General features: G+C 34.4%; 1 protein-coding gene across 3 annotated transcripts in view; it reads left to right on the forward strand.

Annotated features, from left to right (window-relative positions):
• LOC136785671 (kinesin-like protein KIF26A) overlaps window positions 1–26,131 on the forward strand; it is a 320,836-nt gene that overhangs the window by 114,727 nt on the left and 179,978 nt on the right. For all 3 annotated transcript variants that reach the window (XM_066746852.1, XM_066746851.1, XM_066746853.1), the window contains exon 3: window positions 21,335–21,476. In XM_066746852.1, coding sequence (XP_066602949.1) covers window positions 21,335–21,476 — 142 coding nt within the window. The remainder of the gene's footprint in view (window positions 1–21,334; window positions 21,477–26,131) is intronic.

Raw genomic sequence — 26,131 nt, forward strand, 5'->3', positions numbered from 1 at the left:
CCGTAAAAGCTAGAATTGCATCCTCCGTAAGTAGAGGAGGAGGAAGAGGAGGGTATAGCGCGCGATAAGAGATCTGAAACTTATCCCGAAAAGCGGTAGGTTAGGTAGGTAGGTATATTCGTTGCATACGGCACGAGTGCTCATAAGCCTCTTACAGGCGGGACTGCGTGCTTTGTCAAGGACATTCACGACTTTAATACGCGACTAAATCGTCCCTATCATCCATTAATTAAATATTCAGCTCTCTGCAATTCTCCCTCGTTCTTCCTTAAAAGGAAAATTTTATCTCCCTATCCTTTTATCTCCTAAAAAGTTTCCATTTACATGTTCATATAAGTATGCGAAAGATACTACAAAAATTTGAAGACTTCTTGCACGTTATGCCATTCCAGCTAGAGAACGCGGTATAAAGGAGCTCATCTTTCTATTTTCACTCTCGTATGTATATATTTAGTATAATTCGGCAAAGGTCTAGCATTACTTTTCACGATTGAAGATTTTCTCTTAAATACAGCTTTAGAGCTTTAATCAAAATCGTGAAAAATGAGTCCATATATACTATATATGCATAAGCATCGAAAAAATCAGAAAGAAACATACAAACAGACTTTGTTTGTTTTAATAAGTATTTCTATATATGTATAGAAAGGTTTATTTGGACAAAAAATTCGTTTTACAGTAAACACAAAATATGGATAGGGATTAATATATCATACACACATAGCATGGCTTTATTTGGATCATTTTTGAAAGCCACAAACAGGCCAAAATTGTGCGAACCTTTTAATTAATTAAACTGGCTATTAGCTGGCAGGATAAACTTTTTGTGGAGCAATACGTATACCTAAAGGTTCATTAGGGTCGGTTTGAAATTCTGTCGGCCACAATGCAAATACCCGGAGAGCTGTATTCTCGTTGCTTTATACTATAAAGCGGGCGGAAGCTTTGCTTCAAAGACTCGCCCGTATGCGTGTTCATTAGGCGTATTTAGCAGAATTTGCAATCAGAACTCTTCCGTTCCCTTTTTAGAATTTTATTGTCAGAAATCAATTTTTTACCACCACCTTTTCCTTTCCCTTTCCCTTTCCTAAACTGTCAGCCACTTTTTATTTTTCCTCAATCCCTTATTATTCAATGGATAAAAAAACTACAGCTTTAAATTAATAGCAGTACTATTTTACCGAATTTTCCTTGGTTACTACTACCGAACATTTATCAAGACTTGCAAAATAAATTTTTGTTTTTAACCATTCACAAACAACAGCTTTTGATATTTTATATTTAACTAAACAGCCTGACTGGGACTGCAACATACGTAAGCTGCTTGAAATGCTATTATGATTTCGAGAACAGAGTAAATTTATTTCTTTCCATACAGATTTGTGTGTAAAACAAATTAAATTGTTTTTTATAAAATAGTTTATTTACCGATGCATAAAACGCATATAAAATAATGTATATTGCATATGTGGCGGGTCCGAAAAAATTAATATCTATAAGCAATGTTAAACTAATAAGATGGAATATTTGATAAGATTATAGAAGTAAGCAAATTTCAATTTCTCTTTACGCTTTCATAGAATAAAAATAAAATGCAATAAATTAATTAACCCTTTTAAGATTATTATCACTACATAGAAATCAGGACCAATTAGTTACCCGTTCCTCAAAGGCTTGAGGTTTTGATATTCTGTCCCCAACGCGAAGTAAAGATTAATAGTGACTAGAGTGACTAGCTGTTATGTTGAACTTCACGTAAGCTGCATTATGGAAAATAATTAGTGCCAGCGATCTTTAAAACTTTTAAATCCCATGATAAAGTTAAAAATACCTTGGTAAAGCCAAAATAGCGAGATTTAGTTAAATGATTTTGCAATGTCGTCCATCATTAACCCCACGCTCTAGTGGGAAATGACGAGTCTATTTTTCACAGTTCCCCATCAAAAGGATGAAAGGGCTGCTACTCGAGTATTTACACGTTTTCCTACTCTACTTTCTCCATATCTCTCATACATTTAAAGCTCAAACTCGAAAGGAAGAGCCGAGGACAGAGAATTAACATTATATCCATCGCGCAAATCCAATTTCAAGCTTTGTGCGCGTTACTTGCATCTCATCCACAATCCTCTCATCCGCTTAATTCCAGTGTGTCGAGACCAGGCTTTTTAAACCTTATCTACAAAACAATAAGCAAGTTTTATGATATTCAATTAAAATTATGACAATAAAAAATCATTTGGCGTTTATTTTTAAAGGATTTTAGACTCATTTAATTCAATATGAAAAACAGCTAACATTTTGTAATGGTATGGAGAGAGATTTCACGATATCCTATATTGATAAAAAATATTGTAAAAAGAACATTATTTTAATCCCACAAAACTTATTTTACTAAAACAGGTTCATGAGACCTTTAGCGTATAGTCGGCCATAAAAGTCAGGATTTAGTCAAGAAAAAGGTACCCTCAGAGCGTTCGGATCCTTACTAACATCGTGGCGCGAAATTTAAATTATTTAGGATTTAAAATAATGGGTTTTTCCTTACCATATGCCTTAAATTATATTCATAATGAAAGTATCAACATATATTATTTTAGATTTGTTAATTAAATATAAAATCTGTTTTAATACATTCAGGGTGATCATGCTGGTTAGCCGACTCTTTGCAATTTTTTGCCAATTTATACTAACTAAAAGTGACAAATGCAAAGAAATGATGACGACATTTAGAATTTCATAAACGAGGTTGATTTCAAGAATCTTTTAAAGTTATTTATGATACTAATAAAAGTTATAGGTTTCATAGTAAAGTTACTGTAACTGTTTCTGTACAGCAGCTTAAATCATCCTTCAGTTTTCATGCAAATTTTGCAGTTTTACCATCAATGCGAATGCATATGCAAAATTAAATAAAGTTCTAAACTAATTAGAAACTTCATTTTTTAAATCATAGCTGAAAAGAAATCCCACTAAAAACAAGCTTTGCCTGTAAAAAAGGACGGCGAGTACATAAATCGTCTTGTACAATTAATATAGTAAAATACATTATTTCAATTAACAAAATTAGTGAAATCTAAAAGTTAGGCAAGTATATAGTTTTATTATGGCAAATCTTAAAATTACAACAACAACAAATAGTAACACAAAAGTTATATACATACCGGGCCCGTAATGTTCATGTGTAAGTCACTATTTTGCAATAATAGAAGCATTGCTTCTTGTAAGTTTAAAATGTGGCTATTTAATACGATTGCATTAAACGGGCCCTCGGCAATTAACTTGTTTGTGTTACTATTTCTTTTTCGAAATTTTAACTTTTGCCACAGTCAAAATAAATACTATGACTAACATTTGATTTCACTAATTTTTTTAATTGAAATATTGTATTTGACTATATTAATTTTGCTAGACGATTTATGTACTTGCCGTTTTTTTAACAAGCGAAGCTTGTTTTTTATGGGATTCTTTCTTATTAACATACTTTTATTGTCAGTATATCTATGCACTTGCCGCCTTTTTTATAGGCTAAGCATGTTTTCTTGGAATATAAATATATACAAGTGTTAAAAAGTTATTTACATAATTAAAACAAAAATAAGCTATTATTGGTATGGCTAATGATTTATGGTTTTGATACAGTCTGACATTGTTCCTTATAAATACGTTGAGGAAGATGTTTTATACTTATGTGTGTAAAGTTAGTTCGGATTTACCATTTAACTAAAAATGAGATCGTTTAGTTTATGGGAAATTTACGTTATGCTGCTATTAGCTCTTTTAGCGATGTTGGCCATATCAGATGCTATGCCTTCTTGGAATATGTCAGAGGCTATGATTCAATCGGTAATGGGACATGGCTCGGGAATGGAACCTGGCTCGAGAATGGGACTAGGCTCGAAAAGTCGACTAGGCACAGGATTTGAGGTTACTAGTTTGCTTCATTTTTCAAAGAAAATAGAAATTGTGAATAAGAAATAAATAACTTTAAGAAACGAGAATATCCAGACAGCGATTGGTAATTATAACTAATATTTGAGTGTATAATATTTTTTCCTGTTATAGTGGAAGGAACCGTTTGAAACGATCAATTCTAACATAAAGACAATGAAAGAGACTTATGACGATAAAATAGAAAAGTTTAAAGATCAATTCAAGGGACACTATCCTTAGGACCATACAACAATACCAAAAAAACATTATTTACTAGAAAAAGTATTCCCGAAGCATGACTTGAAGACATATTTTGAAAAATCGCATAAGGAATGCCCTTGCAAGTCCAGAGAAAACTGAAAAAAGACCTACAATTTTTACGTATAATTGCCCATTCGTAGAACATTCAGGCCCAAGCAGTTCTACCAGTAAACGCCCTTGAAAATCATAAACACTATTTTTATCAAAAAGTTAGTTGATAATTGTTGCAATTAAATCAGTTTATGGAAAATAAAACTTAACAAATATCAGTAAGAGACAATATGTTCTGTTTAATAAATTTTACACAAACAAATAGATAAAATTCCTTCTATGTATAAATGGTTTATTTTTTGTTTCAATATTAATATTTCAGACTTGGATTCAGCATGAATTTCGTGTGAAAGATAACGTAAGCTATAACGAGAGGAATAATGCTGTGCGGTTAATATTTTATACCTACAAGCTCATCTCTATATAGATTTGGTATCAGTTAATTCGCGCATTGACAGTATTTTCACCGAAAATAATAATAATTAATTATTGATGTTTCTATATACTATTAGCGTTTCTATATAAAGAATGGATGTAGGAATAAGAAAATTCGGCGACTTCTGCTGCAATGGATTTTTTAGTATTAGGATGAATTGGAATCGTTGTATACAGCTGACAGGGTCGATCGTGACGCATTTGACGAGTGGCTGCTGGCTTTTGGTGTGCATGTGCTGCTGCTTTACACTGCTGGCGATTTAATGAGGCGAATTTTACGCGGGGACTTGCGCTGAATGGGGATCAAATGGGAATCCTATAGTGGTTCGGTAGCGTATGGACCGATGGCAGAGGGACGCGACTATAGCAGCGTATAGGTTTCGAAAGCTTTCGCAGACGTTTCAAATGGGGTGAAGAGCCCGCGCGAAATGTTTAACACCGGCCATGCAATAACCTGGCCTTTTACTCACCTGCACAGCATATATGGTCGCAAAGTCTATGTTCGCGTTATTCAATTTTCACTTATAGCGTAGTATACATATACTAAGTGCGCTTTTTATCGGCTCTCGAGAGCGCCAGTTGATCACTGCTTATTATCGTAAGTACCATAGAATAGAATAATGATTGCAGTTCGGACATTTGCAGACGAGTCTTTCTTGATAAATGTATATTATGGGTGTCAATAACGTAAAATTAATTGAATTGTATTTGGACACATCTTGATAATGTATAAATATAGGGATGAAATGGTATAAATAGTTGCAAAGGATATATGTGGGAGGAAAGAGATTTTATTCATATGTATATTTTTGTATTTTCGGACGGAATGATTTGTCAGCGGATCGCACGTTTCGCACCCCTTCGTTATGTTCGCTGGATCGTTTGAAGCCGGCAGTGTCTGAGGCCCTGCTCTCTATTTCACCCTTTACGCCCTTCCAGTTTCTCCCCTTTTCTCCCCTTTTCTTCTTCTTCTCATCTGCCACTTTTCCCCGTTCACCAGTGTTCACCATTCGACCTCGGATATCGGGCTTCTCTAATCCAAAGCAAGCTACAGCAGGCTATACCTCTGTAAAGCTGCGAACGCGCGTGATAATAATCGAGCTGCTCGGGATTTGACTAGCACGATCTTTCACTTTTGTAAGTTATCGAACCGTTATACTATAATGACTCAGCATCCGCTTAACACTTACTTAAAGTGCCTTCCCTCCAATTCTCACCTTTGATTTCTATTCATGCCACATGAAAGATTACTCTGCGACTCGAATTTTATTCCGATCAATATTCTATCCAGCTGCTAATTGTATCAGATACATGAGTTAACCTACACATATACACACACAAAACCTCTTTTGATTATAAATTAAATGAATACGAGTGAGAACTACTTTATCGACGAAATATATATGTAACTGGTGTCAAAGTAGAGTTCTGTTGGGTTGATTGCCCTATATCGACGTCGAGACGCTGATAGTTCGCGGCGTCGCTTCTTCGGGGCGCCACCTTTCACGTAAGCGAAGCTTCGCAGACCTCGCGTTACTCCATCGAATCGAGACTCGAACGTCCACCAGGACTCTTCGAAAATTAACATCCTCCTCACGTAACTGCATTTCTCGCTATTGTAATGAGTTTAGCTCGCCGATCGTGGCATACATATACAGCATCCGTTTAATATTCTAATTTCATTATTGCAAATTATAGCTGCTAATTCGATTAAAGCATCGAAACCAAGATCGCCCAGAATCGTCTCAAATAAACTGGAAAGTCAGCTGCTAACCTAAATAGTCTTTTTATTTAACATTTTTATAAATTATTACAAAAATATACCTACTAATGAGTGGCAATCGCTCAAAGAAAATGTAATAGCATTTTGGATAAAAGCGTTTTTACGAACGGAGAGCTTACAGAGTTTAGTAGCTCGTTTGTCAACTGACTTTGTCTTAAGAATAGATCGAGAAAGACTCGCTACAGACGAAGAAATGCTTGGACTTCGCATATTGGATCACCTCCTGATTGTTCAAAACATGAAAAATTTATCGGCCTTGGGTCGTTAACCTAATGGAGGTGGTGCAAGCGTTCAGGGAAGGATCGATATGGCGCACTTTCATCGTCGTCATCCTCTCATAGAGAATAATCGTGAGAATGGCTTGCACGGATACAGATCAGAGTCCAAGAGACTCTAATAGAACGTGAATATTCCTAATGGAGTTATTTGAATTATAATAGTCGATCGACACCGTGATTGGCACTCCAGATATCAGCCTAATAATCTCGTCGTCAGAGACCCGATTTCCAATCCACTTACTATTTCCTGTACCAGGAATGAAGGCAATCAAATCTTCGACTGAAGCCATAAATATCATCGTAAAGTGATTCTCTATTGGCAAAAAAGCGAAATTTCAGATACATATATGAATATACACACACACACATATATATATATAGCGATGCTATTAACGAAGATAGTTGCTATTGGCTCAGATAGATAACATTTTTCAAGAGTACTTTATTTGGGCTTTAGAGATATAATTCAGTAATTTACTCTGTGAGTCATTGAACGTCCGAATAGCTGGAAATTTTTGATAGTACCGCTTAAGATCGAATGCCTGTTATACGACCAAATCCCAAGGGACTTTATTGCTGCTAATTCCATGGAAGTATACTGGCATATAGCTTTACGAGTAGGTTTGCTATCCACGTGGAGCTCCAGATTTCCCACCGTCCTCGTAAACATGCTCCTATACACGACCTGTATACAAACAACATTTTCTATACCTCGCAATTTTTTCTTAACATTTACTATAGAGTCTTTCAATATATTTATTGTTCTCAATGAAATCTACTCGATAGAATTATGAGGCTAGAAATCCAACTGAAAATAATCCTCTTTTCAATTTGATTAAGAGTAACATCATGCCATTTTAGATTTTACAGTCACATTAAATCTACACTTTAAAATCTCGTTTCCCCGTTTCTGCTTTTCTATTCTCATAAACCTTTATTTATTTAACATCTATTAATCTGTCTGGTTACCAAAATACTTCCAATGTAACAAAGCAAGAAATGGTCAGCCCTCGACTAATCGTTTCGATATTCATTTAGATCATAACCCAAGTTGATTGGATAATAATTATAGATGAAAATACTGTCGTGTTTTAATGAATAAAGCTATGATGCATAGACCGAAGAACCGAATGATATTTGGCAAAGTAAAGTTTTAATATTCCTGAAAATGGCAAATAAAATTATAGCGAGTAGGATGAGTCGACAATTAGCAGGGATTGAGATCAGTGGCAAATTCGAGGAACATATAAGGTAAATCGTGCAGGTGAAAGTTAATCGATCCTGTGTAGTCATTGGGAGGACAAGGTAAAGCATCAGGTTGGACTGGAGTATTTGCATGAACGCGTTGGCGGAAAATACGTATGGAACAAGTTTGTTTGTGTTTGGCCCGGAACTGTACCTGGGGCGAGCTTAATTAATGAGGCTAGTTAATTCAGTAGTGCCGCTGGCTAGTAAGTGACTGTGATCGTTAGTGGCCCCGAGGCTGTCTTAACCATCCATAATGGAGCTGAATTACTATCGCTATCTGACCTACCTCTCGCAAACCAGTGACGAGAATGCGCGGGCGGCTAGCCAATATAGTATAATCACGAGTGCTTTGTAAGGTAACTGCAGTATTGGACAGGTGCACATGTATGTACACATGCATGTGTATACGATCTATCTGCCTATACTCCAATTTAATTCAGCCTTTACTTGACCACAAATTAGAAAAGCCATGTTAATTAAAAAATATTAGTAGCCCGTAAAAGATTCTCCAATTTTTAATTAACTTCAGCGGTCCCAGCACACATGTAGAGAATTCACGTGTACCAAAATATATGTAACATATGCACGAGAGAAATTAATTAGTTAAATGTACCAAATTCTGCAAAGCGGATTATGTATTGATTGGATGAATATGCTTATCGTTATTTTTATATTTTAAACATACTTTTGCAATTAATAGCTCTAGATTATCGATGCTAAATTCGCTATGATATTTGCTTAAGATAGCGTATGTAGATGGGATACGATTTACACGCTTCGAAATACTGTTGGCAATGGTTCATTATAGTTTGGGTCAATCATTATGGTACTCTGTGAGAGATGAGAAGAAATGTCAAATGCACTTTTTCTCGTTCTTCTTATATATTTATTATACTATTAGGTTTCGATGATTCGCACTATATTCTTATTGTCAAACACAGCAAACACTTGCTCGTATCTTTCTATATTTTAAAGAATCTGTTATTATTCAAGAAATAATACAGCTTTTTATCTTTCTTTCAGCATTATCATCGTATAATAATTTTATGTATTATAAAGTCCGATATTTAACGTTCTGCAAATTATGAACGTAGACGAAAACATTTATATTTATCTTTTATAATTACTCATAATTACAAACTTTTACAAAAAAACTGCCTGAATACAAATAGTAAGAGGTTTCAAAAAGATCCAATTCAACTAAAATTGTATATCTTTTGTGTATCAGTTAAAGAAATACCCGTCTTTTTGCATCGGTGTTCTTGGACGTTTTAAGTGGCAGAAAATTGTTAAATCAAAGAAGATCAATGATCTTATTCTGCGCAGCAATTCGTAGGAAGCTATATAAATAATCAGACAAAAAACTACTAATATACTTATTATGGGACATTTTTAACTAATTTGAGGCTGTATATCCTCAAAGGGATTTCGTATCTACACAGATTACTTTATAGAAAAAATAAAGTCGATGTTTTTAATATTTTTGACAATCTCTCTAAACATATGATTTCCACACATGCTTATAATAAACTATAAAGAATTCTTACGAAAGCAAAGTTCAGCTTAAAAAATTCACATAATACTGAAACTAGAGAGGACTTTTCAGTTGTCTAATAATTGAATGAATTTTATAAAGAATATGACGGGTAATTTTCATGATTATAGCGAGAGTGATCGATTTATGACTAATGGGTTAAGAGGTCAGTTTTTGGATTTATGCGAGCAGGTTCTCCCGCTCCGATCCCTCCGCCATCTTTTTTCTTTTCGAAGTAACTGTTTTGACCTTTTTTTGAAATTTATACCCGCGTTTGGAAGTGACAACAAATTTCATTTTCATCGCATTAGCGTGCAATTTCATTACTATTCTTCAATTATTTTACCGGAATTCGCAGTTTTCTTAATTAATAATTAAAAAATCTCTTGAAAGCCACGGAAAATAAGCAGCGAGTACAAAAATCGTCTAGTGTAAATAATGTAGTAAAATAAAATATTCTATTTAAAAGAATTAGTGAAATCCTAATGTTAGGAAAGTATTTATTTATACTGAGATAAAAGTTGTAATTTTGAAAAGAAAAAAAATAGTAACACAAAAAAGTTACTTGCCGGATCCTTAATGTTCATACCTAAGTCGCTATCTTACAATACAAACTTTGTTTCTCGTAATTTAAAAATGTGTCTATTTAATGTCATTGCATACAATGGGCTCGCAAGTAACTTTATTATGTTACTATTTTTTTTGTTTGAAATTTTAACTTTGCCCACGTTAAAAATATATGTATATCGACCTAACATTAGAATTTCACTAATTCTTTTAACTGCAATATTTTATTTTACTATATTATTTACTGTAGATGGTTTATGTACTTCCCGCATTTTTTACAGTCGAAAATTTTTTTTGTGGGCTCAAGTTCACTATACATTTGAGTTTTTATAAAAATAAGAAGGCGACAAATTATTTTTTATAATTATCTTTAATGAAAATAATTACATAATATGTACATTGAAATGTATCAATTTATTATGTAAAAAACAATATTAATTTAGCTACACCATGTAGAGAAAAATATAAAAACTTATTTTTTTTATTATTCTGCAATTGAAATACTGAATTTAAAAACTGAACTTTGAAAAGTGATATTTATCAGTAGCTGAGCTATGATAGTCAATTTGGCAAAACGCCATTAACTATTGCACCAAGTCCTCCAACCACACTGCCAAGAAGACCTTGCAATCCTGGTCTTGAAAGAAGAGGAACGTTTACTCTTATTCTAGGAAGACCAGTGTTAAGACCAATGTTTCTTCCATATCCTATTTCACCTCCACCATCGCTTCCTTCATCACTGCTGCCTTCACCGCTGCTGCTTCCACCACTGCTTCCTCTACCACCGATTTAAGTCAACAAATTTAAAACTATCCAGTCAGATATAAGAATATGCTTTAAACACAATTCTAAGGTAAAAATATACAAATAAATTTTAGATTTAAAGCATTTTTAATTAGTATCTAAGACATATCTATTGAGTACTCATGGTTAAAGCAATCCATTTACTAATAGGATTCCTTGGATTAAAAATTTTGTTAATATATGCAATTTATTTAAGGTAATAGTCTAGTTGTTGGAGTCGAAAAGTTTCTTTGCATATTTCGATAGTATACTATCATGAGAATGTGGTGTATAAATTTTAAACCGATATTCGAAATATTAACAAAGATATAGCACATATTCAAGAGCGCTGCATTGTTGCACGCTGTAAGTTGTACGACAGCTGATCTAACGGTTGTTTCTCACTATTATGACTCATCACCTTTATATTTCATTGGAGTTTCTTATACCTTTCGATATATGAAAGGTTATAATGAAATATACCAGTGTTTGATGCATATGAAGATACTAAAGTCTTGTTGTAGGCACCTGGGATGGACGATTAGTGTGAGTATGAAAGTTCTGTTGGACAAATTTTAAACACGTTTTTCTCGAAACCACGTTTTCTCGGTCGACTTGAGTGATAATAGATTTTATATTAAACCGATCGGGCTGAAATTTTAACAGGCTGTTCTACACATTTGTAATTCTGTCTGAAACTAGAATAATTTTTTTTCATCTATTATTTTTCAATTTACAGCCTAATTTATACTATAAAAAATGGTACCTTTTTGTTATTTTTTAACAAAATTAATTTACTCTAGTTCCGGTCAGAATGACAACTCTACAGAACAATTATCTATTGGTTTTATTTTTTGTTTTAGATTACTCACACTGGAGATATCTCACGGGCCAGCAGTATGTTTTTTTTCGGTACCTCTTTTGATCCCATATAATTTCAATAAAACATTGTACAAAAAATGTTTTTTATAACTGAAGATAGTTTTAATGACATATAAAATTTTTAGATTTATTGCATTTTATTTACGTAGTCTAAAAAAGTACCCTGCAAAAGCGGACAATTTACTAAACTATTACCTTAATTATAAGCGAAAACTTCAAACATTTGATTAGAATTTTCTTTGTAAAAACCTACTCTCTATTAACGGGTTTGAGTTGGCACTAATTGACCTTATATTAGATATAATGCAAGCCCATAGAATTACTAAATTAAATTTCTAATATATTCATGCAAATAATATTTATATAAATATTTTTTAAAATATTGTTTTTGTATAATAAAAATATATATTACAAAAGCGAAACATGTCTTACCGGTCGAGGTGGGAATCCGTTGTCGATTGCACCGAGTCCACCATTTACACCGTCTAAAAGTCCTTGCAAGCTGCCTTCAGAGCGAAGAGGAACCTTTCCATCGAATTCAGCAGCCCCTGAATTTACAGCAACTTCGCGTGGTGCTGCGGTAGTCCATTTACATATACATCCTAATATTAGGAGATACCCCACTAGTGCAAGGGAAATCTTCATTTTGACTTTTTTTTTGCCCTTTTCCTACCAAATCTCTGTTTGTACGTCAGGCTTAGAAATAATGACTCGAATGATGCACTTGGTCTAAATCGCAGGCTTTTTATACGGCTCATATTTGTCTCATTGATCAACATTTGAAAATATTAACATTCGTGAAAATAGTTCACGCCTTTTTCACCAGAATTCAACTGCAATTGTACTATAATAAATGCTGTTTCATGATTGGGTCTGATGTCACTACCACGTAGAAAAAAGAAGATTCGCAAATAGTATCGCCAAAGTTATATTGCATTTTCTCATTTACGTTACTTGACAAGCCTATAATGCAATAGTATTTGCATTAGTATCGCAGATTGTTATAAGTGGCAAACCTATTAACAATACTATCTGCCACACTAATTGCAACAGTATCTGCGCTTCTATTTGCAATTCTAATTCTGATAATCAAGAAAAAAATATAAAAGAAATTACTTTTGTTTACTTGAATTTATTCCTATATACGTATAACCAGCTGAACACACATATACAGATGTCTCAGTGCGTTAATGTATTTTCTTTGTTTCCTGCAACACAGAGGGCGTGAATCTGGAACCGATGGATCCTCATGCTCAGCTACCAAAAGTTATTTTACCCACGTGGCTACTGGACAACTGGAACATGTTTACCTTTTTTATATAAAGCAAACCGCGGCAAATTATTCTAGTTCTTTTCACACTCGCAAGCAGTTTTGTGTAATTCACGATATCCCGATTTGCAATTTTTTTTAAATTCTCAGATAATATCGCACATAGTGTTGTAAGTAGACTCCCAAAGTAATGCAGGTTTTTTAAAAGAAAAATGATAACTGCGAATTTAAAAGAATTTGCAAATCGGAACATCGTGAATGTACGCAAAACTGCTTGCGATTGTGAATAGAATTAGAATAATTTGCCGCGGTATACATAGATGAAAAAGATGAAAATGTTCAAGTTGTCCAGCAGCCGAGTGGGTAAAACTTCAGGTAGTTGACCCCATTTTGCCGGACTTTTTTTGTTTATGTATATTGCTAACATTCTTATCTGACTGCCAACGTGTAGGTGTGCACATAGCGAATACGTAATAGGAATAAATTAAAGTATAAAAAAGAGTAATTTCTTTTTATTTTTTTCTTGGGATCGTAATTATAGAATCGCAAATAGAATCGCAGATACTGTTGCAATTAGTGTCGCAGATAGTATTGTTAATAGGTTTGGACTTATAACAATTTGCGATACTAATGCAAATACTATTGCTTTATAGGCTCGTGAAATATCGCAAATGAGAAAATGCAATACAACTATGGCGATACTATTTGCGATCGCTTGCGAGTCTTCTTTTTTCCACGCGGGAAGCTCCCTCCACATTTATATAAATATATTTAATCGATTACCATATATTGATTAACTCAACAACAAACTAAGATTTGTGGGTAAGCTGAATCTTAGGAAATGTATTCAACCAGAGTTCAGAGGCACATGTTTGTTGAGAGAGATGATAGGCAGTTGCTTACCGTTCCGATATAACGCGATCGATGGGATTTCAGTGTTGTGGCTAAATGTTAATTATACGGGTGTTGATGGATGGACCGCGGTTACCTATAACTTGTGATTCATCGATAGATCTGTAATTTGTCAACGTGCGATGAGTATCCGTCCGTTTATGACATGATAGTTTGTTCCGAATGCGATCATGAAGCAGGTGATCACCAAATGAAGTCTGCGCGTTTGTCCCCAAATCCGCTACGGTGCTGTACGGTGCTTCATGGTACCTCAGCAACGAACTTCGCTTAACCGCTGCTGCCATTCTTACAGTCTACCATATCCCAGAGAAATATTACAGCCGAAAATGAGATAGCGCAGCGTGAATCGAACTCGATTCTAGTATTCGCCTCATTTCTTTCGTCTCACAAAAATTTTTCTTCTTGAGAAAAATATAATATGCGCTTGTCCTTCTCTTCAATATAATATGATCCTGTTATTATATATATATATATAGTGTGTACCCGCAGTGAATCTATATAAAGTGAGATCCTTTATACGATTAATAATTCTTCTACCTATATGTGAGTTTTTGTTTTCAGCTACGGACAGACGGGAGTTTATGAAAATCTCTGAGGCTTGAGAGACGAACGCTGAACAAGCTTGGGTCGTTTATTTGACTGGAACGAGAGACCCAGCTTGCAGGTGACGCCAGCTCCCCCAGGAACGTTACAGTGTCGCCTGCAGATATTATCGCATAATTTAGATATATTTCACTCGTACTGTTGGATTTCTCGCGAGTTCTCCAACAGTTTTATGAACCGCCGTTACGCGGATCCTACTCGGATCTTCCGCGAACCCACTTGACTTTCACCCTTATCCGTCCAAGGGGTACCTTTCAAATTCCGCCAGGATTCCGCCGAGTACAGCTCGAGGGATCAAATCGGATCTCACCTTTCTACGAGCTTTCAACAAAATTTACATTTGAATATTTCTCACTGAGAATAATAGCCCATAAACGTTATTTAGGACTCGTGACAACTGGTTGGAAAGATCTCGAGTAAGACCTATTGCTAGATAAAAACCTTAGGAGAAACGATCGGATGAAATATATCTAGCAGATATGTGCTTAGATAAAATCTAAGGTGTTTCCAGCTAATTGCTATCTTAAGATTTCAGACCATTGTATAATTTTTTATGGGTATATAGTTAATTCAACTATTTGCCATTCATTAAAGAAAAAGGAATTAAAATTCAGTTAATTAAATAGTTATAAAATGCTTACAAATTAGTAAGGATAAAAAATTATTCATATTTTTGTACATGGTCATATTCGTTTCAGAGATATCTTCTACAGGAAAGTAAAAATAATGCTACTTTCTTTCAATTTCGTTATCGTCATTGCCGAAAGATATTTGATTATTATATACATTCGTAGTACAGCACTGGGGTGGATATATATTTGAAGAATAATTTTTTTATGATATACATTTTGTTAATGCAGTATTTTCACTTTCAATTTTGTAATTTTACTCGATCAAAATGTTGTCTGCTAAGAGTTAGGAAACTGAAATCCAGGCGAAAAGCTTTTCATCTATTGGAAGACAAGAAAACGCACTTATGGGCTCAATAGAGTAAACACTGGGAATTGCAAGCGTGCAAGCATCTTTGTTAAATGCCTGCACGGAAGTTTAAACGTTGCGCGCTATCAGCATTAATCAGGGGATGTGCAAAAAATTATTACTTGCCATAAAAGCTGAGAGGCCAAATTTCACAGGTAACAAAATATCTCTATGAAAACTTATATATTATCTACACTACCTGTTATATGACAAAGTTTATCTGTTCGTTACACATTGTACCCTCAATTTGCGATATTCTTTTTTATTTATTTCACTACACATATTTACTATAAAAGCTTCCAATAGCTGACATCTGTCCTGTTAATTGTTTTACTGTAAAAATTGTTTCGTTTCGGTTACTTCTATGAACAAACTAAAAAAGAATAGCAGCCAATTCTGAAAAGAGAAGATTTTCTTTGCAAGACGATCTTTTTTCCTGCGTCGCATCGGATGGGCCAAACGAAGAGGAATTGCGAGATAAGTAGTTGCGTCTTTGTCTGATTTACGTCGGCCCGAGTGAGAAAACCAGAACGACTTCCCAACCAACGTCCGAGTTCTCTGATCCAAGCAGACAAAGACTCAAGCTGACACTTGGATAAAGTTTTAAACTCCGGGTAAAAGAAGAAAGATTATTCTCCACCTTCAATATCCATGTTGGTTAAATATTTTTTGACGAATGTCAACTGTCTAGTCGACTCACTTCTGCCAAGTACAATCAGCCAAAAACATTTAATCAAAATATGTACTCAACTTTAGAAACATCAATCTTTCAAGATCGATCAGCACATAGTATACATACATACAGAATTAAGTATGTCATCTACTGTTTATAATGAAAATAAAATTTATATCGCGCTTAAAAAAATACACGCTTACCTCATTAATTCGTTTTTAGATTGTTTCTCCGGTAATTTACAGTAAAAATTGCCAAAGAGTGATTTCACGACGATCGTGTGTTCACTGTAAAACACGGTAGATCCTGATTTACACGCAATAAACAAAAAGCAAAGTAACCAAGCAAGGTAGTTTTTATTTGGTATTTTATTGGATCGGTAACAAGCGGTAGTCCCCTTTCTCGCATTATCATGATTTCTGTCGAGTTATACGAGTGTACTGCAGCCGGAGTTAAAGTCTGCAATGCCCGGTGCTGGTTGCTGTCGTCCGCAATCCTGCAAGAGCAAATCAATGGCCATTAGGACGATAGTCGAGTTTTTAGGTTTGGGCGGGCGCAACGGGGACCCTCTCTCACTCCTCCAACGTAGGAGCCCTGGAACAATGGCTCACAAATCACTGCTGGAGCCAGCTTAATCTCCTTTCGTCGCCACGTCCAATGGCCATGCTCGCATAAGTTCTAACGATGCAATGAAACAAATAGCAGCACGAATAGGGTCCATCGTTTCGTATAAACTTTACCCCTTTGTTCTTTACCTGACTATCAGGATGCAAATGAAAGTATCGCGTAGACCGTAAAAAATCACATTTTTATTGTAGTTGCACGTCAATCTATAAACATTCGAATTTTATTACCAAACAAAATTTCTCTCGTCGTGTTTTCAACTTCTCACGATCAATAGCATAACTGGTCAGATATAGCAGAAAATTCAAGAAGTTATTTCGTACTTATTTCCAGCTTTAAGTAATATCTAAAGGGAGCGGTGGGTCTACAAGACTAATAACAAATTGGAAGAAACTTCTGGGGAAGAAAGCTGGAGTTTAAAAATCTTTTATAAACCAAATGTGGAAATCAAAGTGTTCTGGAAGAGAGGGGTTATTTGAATTAGTATTGTAACAATACCTCCTCCCACATCATCTATAATAACATTAATACTAGGAAAATTTTGTAACAATGTACGTAAGTTACTATCGCGCGATAAATACCTGCTGAAAGATAGAATGAGTGGTAGCTAAGAAGTAAATATATATCTGAAGAGTGGGTGTGATTGTATCATGAACGTGAAGGCAAACGCGGTACTCACTGACCACAGATCGATATCGCAATTCCAAAAAGGATTTACGATCGGTCTTATCTCTCAAAGGTACCGATGACCACGTACGGCACAATCTCTTAACGATTTTGTTTCGCACTTTACCCAATTTACCCACGGTATCCCAGCTTTGAAATCGGTACACCGAGATAATATCTTTCAAGCAAATTGCAATCTATATAACTTTTTTCTTTACTTTGTTCACTTTTTTTTCGCCGAAATCAAGTTGACCCCTCAATGTTGTAAACGTGTTCCAACGATAAAATATCTAAGACATTCCTTATTGACGAATTTCTAGCGGATCGTTAGATCAATCGAGAAAGGAAAGTATAAACGACAAAAATAACTTTTTACTTGTTCATGCAGTTTGATTCGTTCGTTTAGCAATGAAAATTCTGTTAAATCACGTTTTGTAAAATTGGATAATCCTCAATGAAAAACCCATCTCTATATACCAATGGATGCTCATGGGATAAAGCCTGGTGAAATGATTTTAATTGAACGTAAATTCTACACATAACGTCAGCTTTGTAAGGTGTTGCGCTACCTAGTGTCCGGTTTACACTCTGCAGTTATTGCTCAACATTATGCACGATAAAAAGGGTTTTGCTAAAAATATATTAAAATTGTCACAGTGCACTGACAAAAGGTACGTAAGATTAATTAAAATCGCGTTTGGGTTCGGATTATGAAAATATGAGCGATATTGATCAATAATATGTATAATATATAATGCGAGCAAAATAATTATGCGGAAACACGAATTTAGTCATATGCATATGGGATTGGTTGTTTGGCCGATAGAAACGACGCAGCCCTAGAGATATAGTTGTGCTCTTGGCAGCCTGGAAAGCCTTTAAGACCTTTTCTCATATCTCGGTTCGATGCCCTCTCTTCTCACGTATGTGCATGTACATCGACTGACGGTATTGCGCATTACGACATTATGTCTTCCAAACTATATACAAGTAGTATATATTACTCTCTAACTTCTAACGAAAGGACAGCGGCGTTAAACCCATAAACCTTAGAAAATATATACACCAGTTAAAACGCCCCAGATCATAGTGCAACAATAGACGTGTTTCTCCATAACCGTTACAAAGTTTCTGTCAAAACTTTTTATGTTGTAAATGGTAATTAGACGTTTGGAAAAATTCTTATGTAAAATTGTAGTATCTCTTACAGTTACGAAAATACACGTTTCTCTTGCATCTATGTTCTGGGTCGTTTTAACTATACAGATGATCCTGTATATATGCAACAATAAACTTATCACTTTTCTTATAGGCTTGCAGAGAATCTAACTTAACAAGCAACGTCCGTATGTTACCTCTAATAATAAAATAGTATAGCATAATTTTTTATCGACTTGTAAGATTCGCCCGAGCGAAATGTGGTGCATCCTGCTCCGTATGGGGAAGAAAAATAGAAGAGCGCGCGCAGAGAAATTTGGAACCGACCACAATTCACGTGAGTGGAAAAGATGGCCGCGCAGGAAACCAATGGTGATTCGCGCTATACAGTTTATGACCATCCGCGCGATAAACTCGATAATTTAACGGGTAGTTTCGTTCACTACCTGTCCGTGCAGTGTCGTTAAAGCAGCAGCCAGCTATGCACTTGGCAGATATGGTAGCATAGCTCATTCATTGGCTACAATCATTTAGCCATACGTCATGCACCTTGCCAAAAATCGAATCATCATTAGATTTGAATTAATATGCATATTATGTTTAGTGATCAGTTCATATTCAATTTTTTCAAAAACATTTTGCGCGAATTCTAAATTAATTGGAATGTAAAAGTAAAGAGGATGGCTACATTTTAGATTTTTTGAAAGAATGCTTTATATTAGAGTTTTATTTGGTAATAGAACGATAAAGAAATGTACAGGAATAATAAGACGATCAGTTGGTGTAACAGATAATTTGAACAGTGGCTATTCCTAGAAGGCAGGTATTTATTGATGAAGGCTCAGTGTTATTCGCATTATACTTTGCGTTTAAAACTCGTGTCTTGTTTCGCGACGATCCACACTCAAATACGACAACGTTTATTATGCTTATAAACGGACTAAGACTTATTCGCCTAAGGTATCTGAAAATGCGTAGCGTCTATAAAACGTACGTCCAAAGCGTTGAAATTCATGTATATCTCGGCAGCACCTTTTTCAATAAGTATACATTGCCAACTCTGGACATTTATTGTCCATAACTTGTAACGCACATCCTGTTTTTTTCATGCATAAATATACATACCTATGTAATTGTAATCCAAGCAGAAATCGAAAATATTTTGCTTATTGCTGTAATATTTTTAACAAATTTTCACAGGTTTACGAGTTATCTACAATTATAACTTTTATGCTTTTAATTGTTCAGGTCGCATCTAACTTACGCTTAAGCGAGTTACGAGTAATTAGCATGCTGTAATATTTTGTTTTACGAAACAAAGTGAAAGAAACTTCAAACATTTGAAGAGAATGTTTGCACATTTTACAGTTGCTTTACAGCAAAATTAATAAGGATTTATAAATGGTATTTAGATATTCAATTATAATAATAATCGGTCGAATCGCATTTTGCGATTAAGTAATTGCTGCTCAAACTCTGGTTACTTTAGTCAGTGTCGGCACATTTTATGAACGTGCATGTGTGTTTATTTTGTTTGTTGTGTCTGTGTCTATGTAGAGTGTATCAATTACAAATCTTCGTATGTTTTACAATATGTTAGATCCTTTGTTATAATTTCTGAAGAAAAATTAGAAAAAAATTTGGCTTCAATTGACTAAATAAAAAGTTTCGTTATCAAACTCCTTACTCAGACCTCAAATATTTTTGATAAAATTAGATCATATAGTTGTAACCACGATACCAGTCGTGTTCTCAGACGATGCAAATTCCAATCTTAACTAAAAATCAAAATTTTTAACATTATTATAACGTGCTCTCGCTTAGACTGTAGATCTCGCATAGTTGGTGGTTTTAAAAAATGCATCCATTTTCATTATACAATATTAATGTCAAACAATGTTAAATACAATCTTAATGTAAGTTTGTAAGGTCGTTCAATAAGTATTAAACTATAATACGTTAATTCAATGTTCGTTAGCAGTACTTGCATTAATTGCTCTACAAATATTCCTCATCTGAAATTAATTTTAGTGTTCTTAAATCTATAATATGAAATTTTTAAATAAGTATATATTTCAAGATTTGAATCAAAGATCCAAAGGATTATATCTTTTTATGTATATGTGTATGTATGTACATACATATTCACCTATGTTTAGACGTGATTGCGAGATAGCCACTGTTGAACGTATAATGTAGGTAGGATCTTCTCCGGTTCTAAGAGTCCCTACCTACGTTGACAAGTTAAACAGCATGCTATGTACTATGTATTCCAATGCCGGTAAAGCGGTTACACAATGGATTGCTTTGATGCATTGCTTTAATACTGTAGACCGTTAATTTCGTGCCCTCCTGCACCACAATAATAGTACTAGCGAGCACGGATTCTCGTCCTTCGTCAAACGTCTTGCCGATAATAATTCATCCGGTTAAATAATAGTATTAGTCAACTGCCACGGAAGACCAGAAACCGTTCAACGGTGGACTTTATGAAGAAATTTAGACTATACAGCAATATTCACTGAGAAATACATCGCATTTGCTTGATATTTATGATGACATCCAACAAATGGAAAAATAATCTACAATTTAATATTAGTTTGGATCATATATGAAAATTTAGTAGTATTGATCGAACTAGTTAAAATATGCATAAATTATTTTCAGTGATCCTCAATGAATGTTCTATTTTTTACAGAAGCAATGTCAGCGTAGCAGCGATACCTCCAGCCATGTCATTCCACAAAAAAGAGTCACACGAGAATATCGCGAGAATCGCCAAACGGTATTTGGATGACAACATTCAGCAGGCGTGGATCAATCCTCGCTTAATATCTATGGTGAGTGTGTAAAAATCAAACTGATTATACGCTTTGTTATAGCGTTGCACAGACTGTTTCAATATACATAATGGTCGTGCCACAGTACCGGATTACAAACGCGTCATCCATTATTTATATTTATTGTAGCGCACGCCTACAATTTAACACGGTTAATTTCAGACTATGAATATCACGTTACTATATTGAGATACAAGTATTTACTGAAATTAGATTTGTCTACATGATTATAGGCTTTAAAATACCCGCAAATGTTAGTTATACTTTAACATTTCGTCAAATGTATGCAGGCAAATCAATAATTGCACACATTACGTATTTTACAAATATAAAACACCAAAGGACTATGAATAAATTTGTGTTATGTACTTGTTGAAATTACTTTATAAGATTTTAGTGAGAATTGTATGATAGAAAACAGTCCATATATAGTATACAATAATAATTTAATAATAATACTAAACGAATAAAAAGACGTAATATCTATACAAAATAGTTTATTGAGAAAATTAATCTGGTCATTAAATTCCAATCTACAATCAGTTTTATGGAGCTAATAAAGAAACGTTTACCATGCAATTGTTTCGGTTGCTAATCAATGTACACTATTTATGTAAGATATTAACAAGCATTTATAAATAGGGTAGACTTCGGGGAAGGTTTGGTCAACTAAATGAGACTAAATTGGTGCTAAAAAAACTTTAAAATAAAGAAAAACAAGCTACGTATTTTAAAAAAATATTAATAAACAAAGCAGTATAAATAGAAAGTAATGATTAATAATTAATACAACATTTACATTTGTACAATATATATAATCGTAAGTAGCTTGATTTAGGAACGAACCCAATTTTGACAGTAGTTGCATTTTATACTATCTCATATAAGTAGATAATGCTGAAAATAATGTGCTTTCCGGTAACACATAATTTCACGATGAATACGAAGCAAGCTGATAGTTATATGCGCCTCGACAGATTTCCCAGCTTATCCCAATATACATGGTTTTACATTTATGTATGTAGCTTAAAAATTAAGGAAAATCTAGCTGAAACTTTGGCAATACTTTTTTATTTATTAAATATAATGCGACTCTAAGTTACTTTTTTATATCACTGTATCTAAAAATTTTTTGTCTACTAAACTAAAATTAAAATTGTATTTACATCCCACATCAAATATCACAATTATTTATTACTTCTTGTCAAGTAACGTAATGAGAATTTGCTTTATAGTGTGAGTTTAGACAAATGTTTGCTTCAAGGACCTAAAGTCATGTTTGTGTGTCTATTTACATCCACAAGAAAAACAGTATGTCCCAACTAGCCCTTCCTACCCTACTGTAATACTATTTATTTTTCCACTAATGTACTCATTAAGGTAAATTGAAAATGTGGAAATATTCATAAATTTATTGGTGGTATAAATAAATATGTTGTAATACTGAATCTAAATTAATGAATTAACTGCATTTTATGTGTTCAATGATTTTATAAAATGAAAGTATATGCACATATTAATATAAAAAATATTAAATCATTAATTATTTGAATCAGTTTTCTTACATTAATTACCGCAGTCCGTTGATTAGTAAAATAAACATTACTTTATAATATTCGTAAAGTAAAATATTAAATAACCACAAATAATTATTAATTTACATATATTGATAAATACATTTATTGTTAATACAAAATATTCGTAGTGCGCTGTTAATCAATATCACGAAGTATATTTTTTTGAATGCCAGGTGATTTAAAAGGCACGCGATACAAAATATACGGCACAGTAATATCCTCGAAAAGCGGAGGTAAATTTGCAAAACGTAGTGGAAAAAGTCGATAAGCATCAATCGGTATAAATAAATATGTAGATAAATAAAACGGAGGAATGCGGAACGCTGTCAGAATTCGAAAGTTCGTTTTTCAAACGGCTCAGTGATGTGCGGCGCGTGGTATGACCACTGTTGTTATGCGGCTGGATTATTCGGAGCTTGTAACTTTTTCACATCCAGGAACGATAGTCGTATGTGGAAAAAAATTCAGATCACGCTTTGCCACAGAAAGAGCATCCAGTCTGTATATTTGGTTATATTTTTGTTGGCAATAATCACGAGTGCAAGCACATAGGTGGAGAATAATGGAGTACAAATGAGCTAGCGATTCGAACAACCCTATACATTAAACTCTGACGATCATTGCGTATTATATATCGCCTTAAAGTCGTTTAAATCGCTGCCACTAGCTGCCTACAACATTTAACTATTATCTTGCACAATCACAGATCATCAAATATTTATTTCCTCCCTTTCGAATTATCCTCATATATTTATGTCTGGATCAGTTGTCTTTAAAACGAGGCAGCACTATTCTACACTAGTAAAGAGAGTAATGCTCTTAAAACAGCAATCAAATAATACAAAGTTGGTTGATATTGCAGTACAACGAGGAATGCTCGTAATATTATACTGACCACTGTACTTGAAACTCTTGAAACTCGCTTTTATCTTACTAAGGGATACATCAAATTATTCATACAATTATTGACTTTATGGTACCGTAAAAGTTTTAATGTCTTGCAAAATCAAGAAATGATTTCGTTAGAATATCAATTGCATTGAAAAATGTTAGTAAAGCTGCTTAATGCTACTATAACTAAACAGGTTAAGTAAATTTACAAATATGATCACAGTTAGTAACCGGTTGATTGATAATGAGATTGCCTAAATGATCAAATTTCTCGAGCTTGAGGCCACAGATTTATTTTCCAATTCACCTGCTATTTAACAACAGTGAAAGTTGCATAGTATTTATATGGATTGGGAGATGGATCATCATTACGTGAAAAAGGGCTTCTGCACTCGTTTTCTCTAATGATAATAATAATAACGATAACAGATAAAAGGAAGAAGAAGAAGAAGAAGAAGGGATGAGGGTCCATTTTAATCAGAGGGTCCGTCTGTCTGGCGTGATTAACTTTGAGGACTCTGTGGAAGTTTCTGGAGGAAGCCTGTCATTTCGGGTGTTTATCATATCAACGAACGCAGGGGGAAGAGTCATGAACGGGGTTAAATCTTGGATTTCACGGACAATTTGTACTCCGCCCTCGTGCACCTCCTACATTCTCACCGATACTAGTGATTTTCCATCCTTTTCCCTTCTCACTAGATTCCATCGCCCGCTATCTTAACTCTCAGCCCCCGCCATTACTCATCCGTTGGAGCGCGCGTGCAAGAAAATGCCTCGAGTGCTTCCTTCTTCTTCTCTTTCCTCCCGCACAATGGCTCATCCTCTCTTCATTCTTCGCAAAATACTTATTACCAATATACTTTCGTTGACTGCAAATGTTAATTTATCGCTGTGTAATTTCTTTTTAGATGTTTCTTTGTAGATATATGGGTTTTGCAAGCTGTTTCTTGTTTGTTTCCTACATTTGCATGGCAATTCTCTGGAAGAGAATACGTGACACATACCAGTCTCAATTCCCCTCAGCTCTCCATCTCGTAGTCGGACGTCTAATTAACAAGGTTTTCCCGGGAGTGTTTAGGGGGTGCGAGAATGGGAAAGGTTATTCATTGGCGTAGACAGCGAGTGTCCGTACATAAGCGAATCGCCTTTTCCGTCTCTATACATATATAAGCGGAGAATCTTCCGGAACAGGGAGTTTGCTGATTGAAACTACCTATATATATGTGTGTAAAATAGAAAAGGAAAGATAATCGATGGTGCGAAAGAGATCTGTGCCGAGTCATACCGATCTAATACATTGAATATGAATTTTTGAACACGAGAACTCTCATACTTATGTACCTATATATATCCACAGTCGTTAAACGATAATTGCAAGATTTTCTACTCGGCACAGGCAGTTTCTTATTTAAATTAATCTACTTCCTTCTCCCATCTAAAACTTATCCCGATTATCCAAGTTTTTTAAATAAAATCTCCCAAAAGTCAGTACTGCTATTAAGAAATACGTAAAACTACAGTCACTCGGTCGGTGGTGATAGGACGCTTTATTTATTCGAGATTAAAAGAGATTAAATTGGCCTGACTGTTAAACCCGGAGAATTGAAAAAAAGTTTTGAAAATGGGATTGAAGGGTAGATCGAGGGACTTTCGTCCTGTCTGCGGACAGATAAGCAAGAAGCGACGGAGACTGCTTTAATATTCCGCTTTGCTCGCTTCATTAGCGCCGCACAAAAGTGGCTTAAAATAATTGAGTCTAATAATGGCCATTCTGATATTCCATTGTTGGCCTATGCTCTTGATACGTGGTATTGTTCTATCATGCTTATTTCCCTTCATTGTTTTCACTCGACACTTTTATTCTTTTATTTTCATATCTTATATTTAAGGGATATCATATATATCTATACTGTTATATACTAGAGGTATTTACCCCCTTCCATAGTCTGTCTGCTTGCAATAACAATCTTTATTCACTATTTCTTCATATTATTTTTACTTGTTACTTTTGCTCCTCTTATTACTCGCTCCTTCTTCTGCTTTAGATTTCCAAAGTTTTAATGTCACGGGGATGAAAAATGGTGATTTATCGTACCGCAAGCTCATTTCTTTAACTTCTTAGCCACATTCGCAAACGATCGTTATCAGAATAGAGAGACTAATTTATCATAAGACATTTCTTTGACT

This window comes from Prorops nasuta, unplaced genomic scaffold (genome assembly GCF_024137725.1).
Source record: "Prorops nasuta isolate Cenicafe-Biocafe unplaced genomic scaffold, Cenicafe_Pnas_1.2 PNAS00003, whole genome shotgun sequence".
NCBI lineage: Eukaryota > Metazoa > Arthropoda > Insecta > Hymenoptera > Bethylidae > Prorops > Prorops nasuta.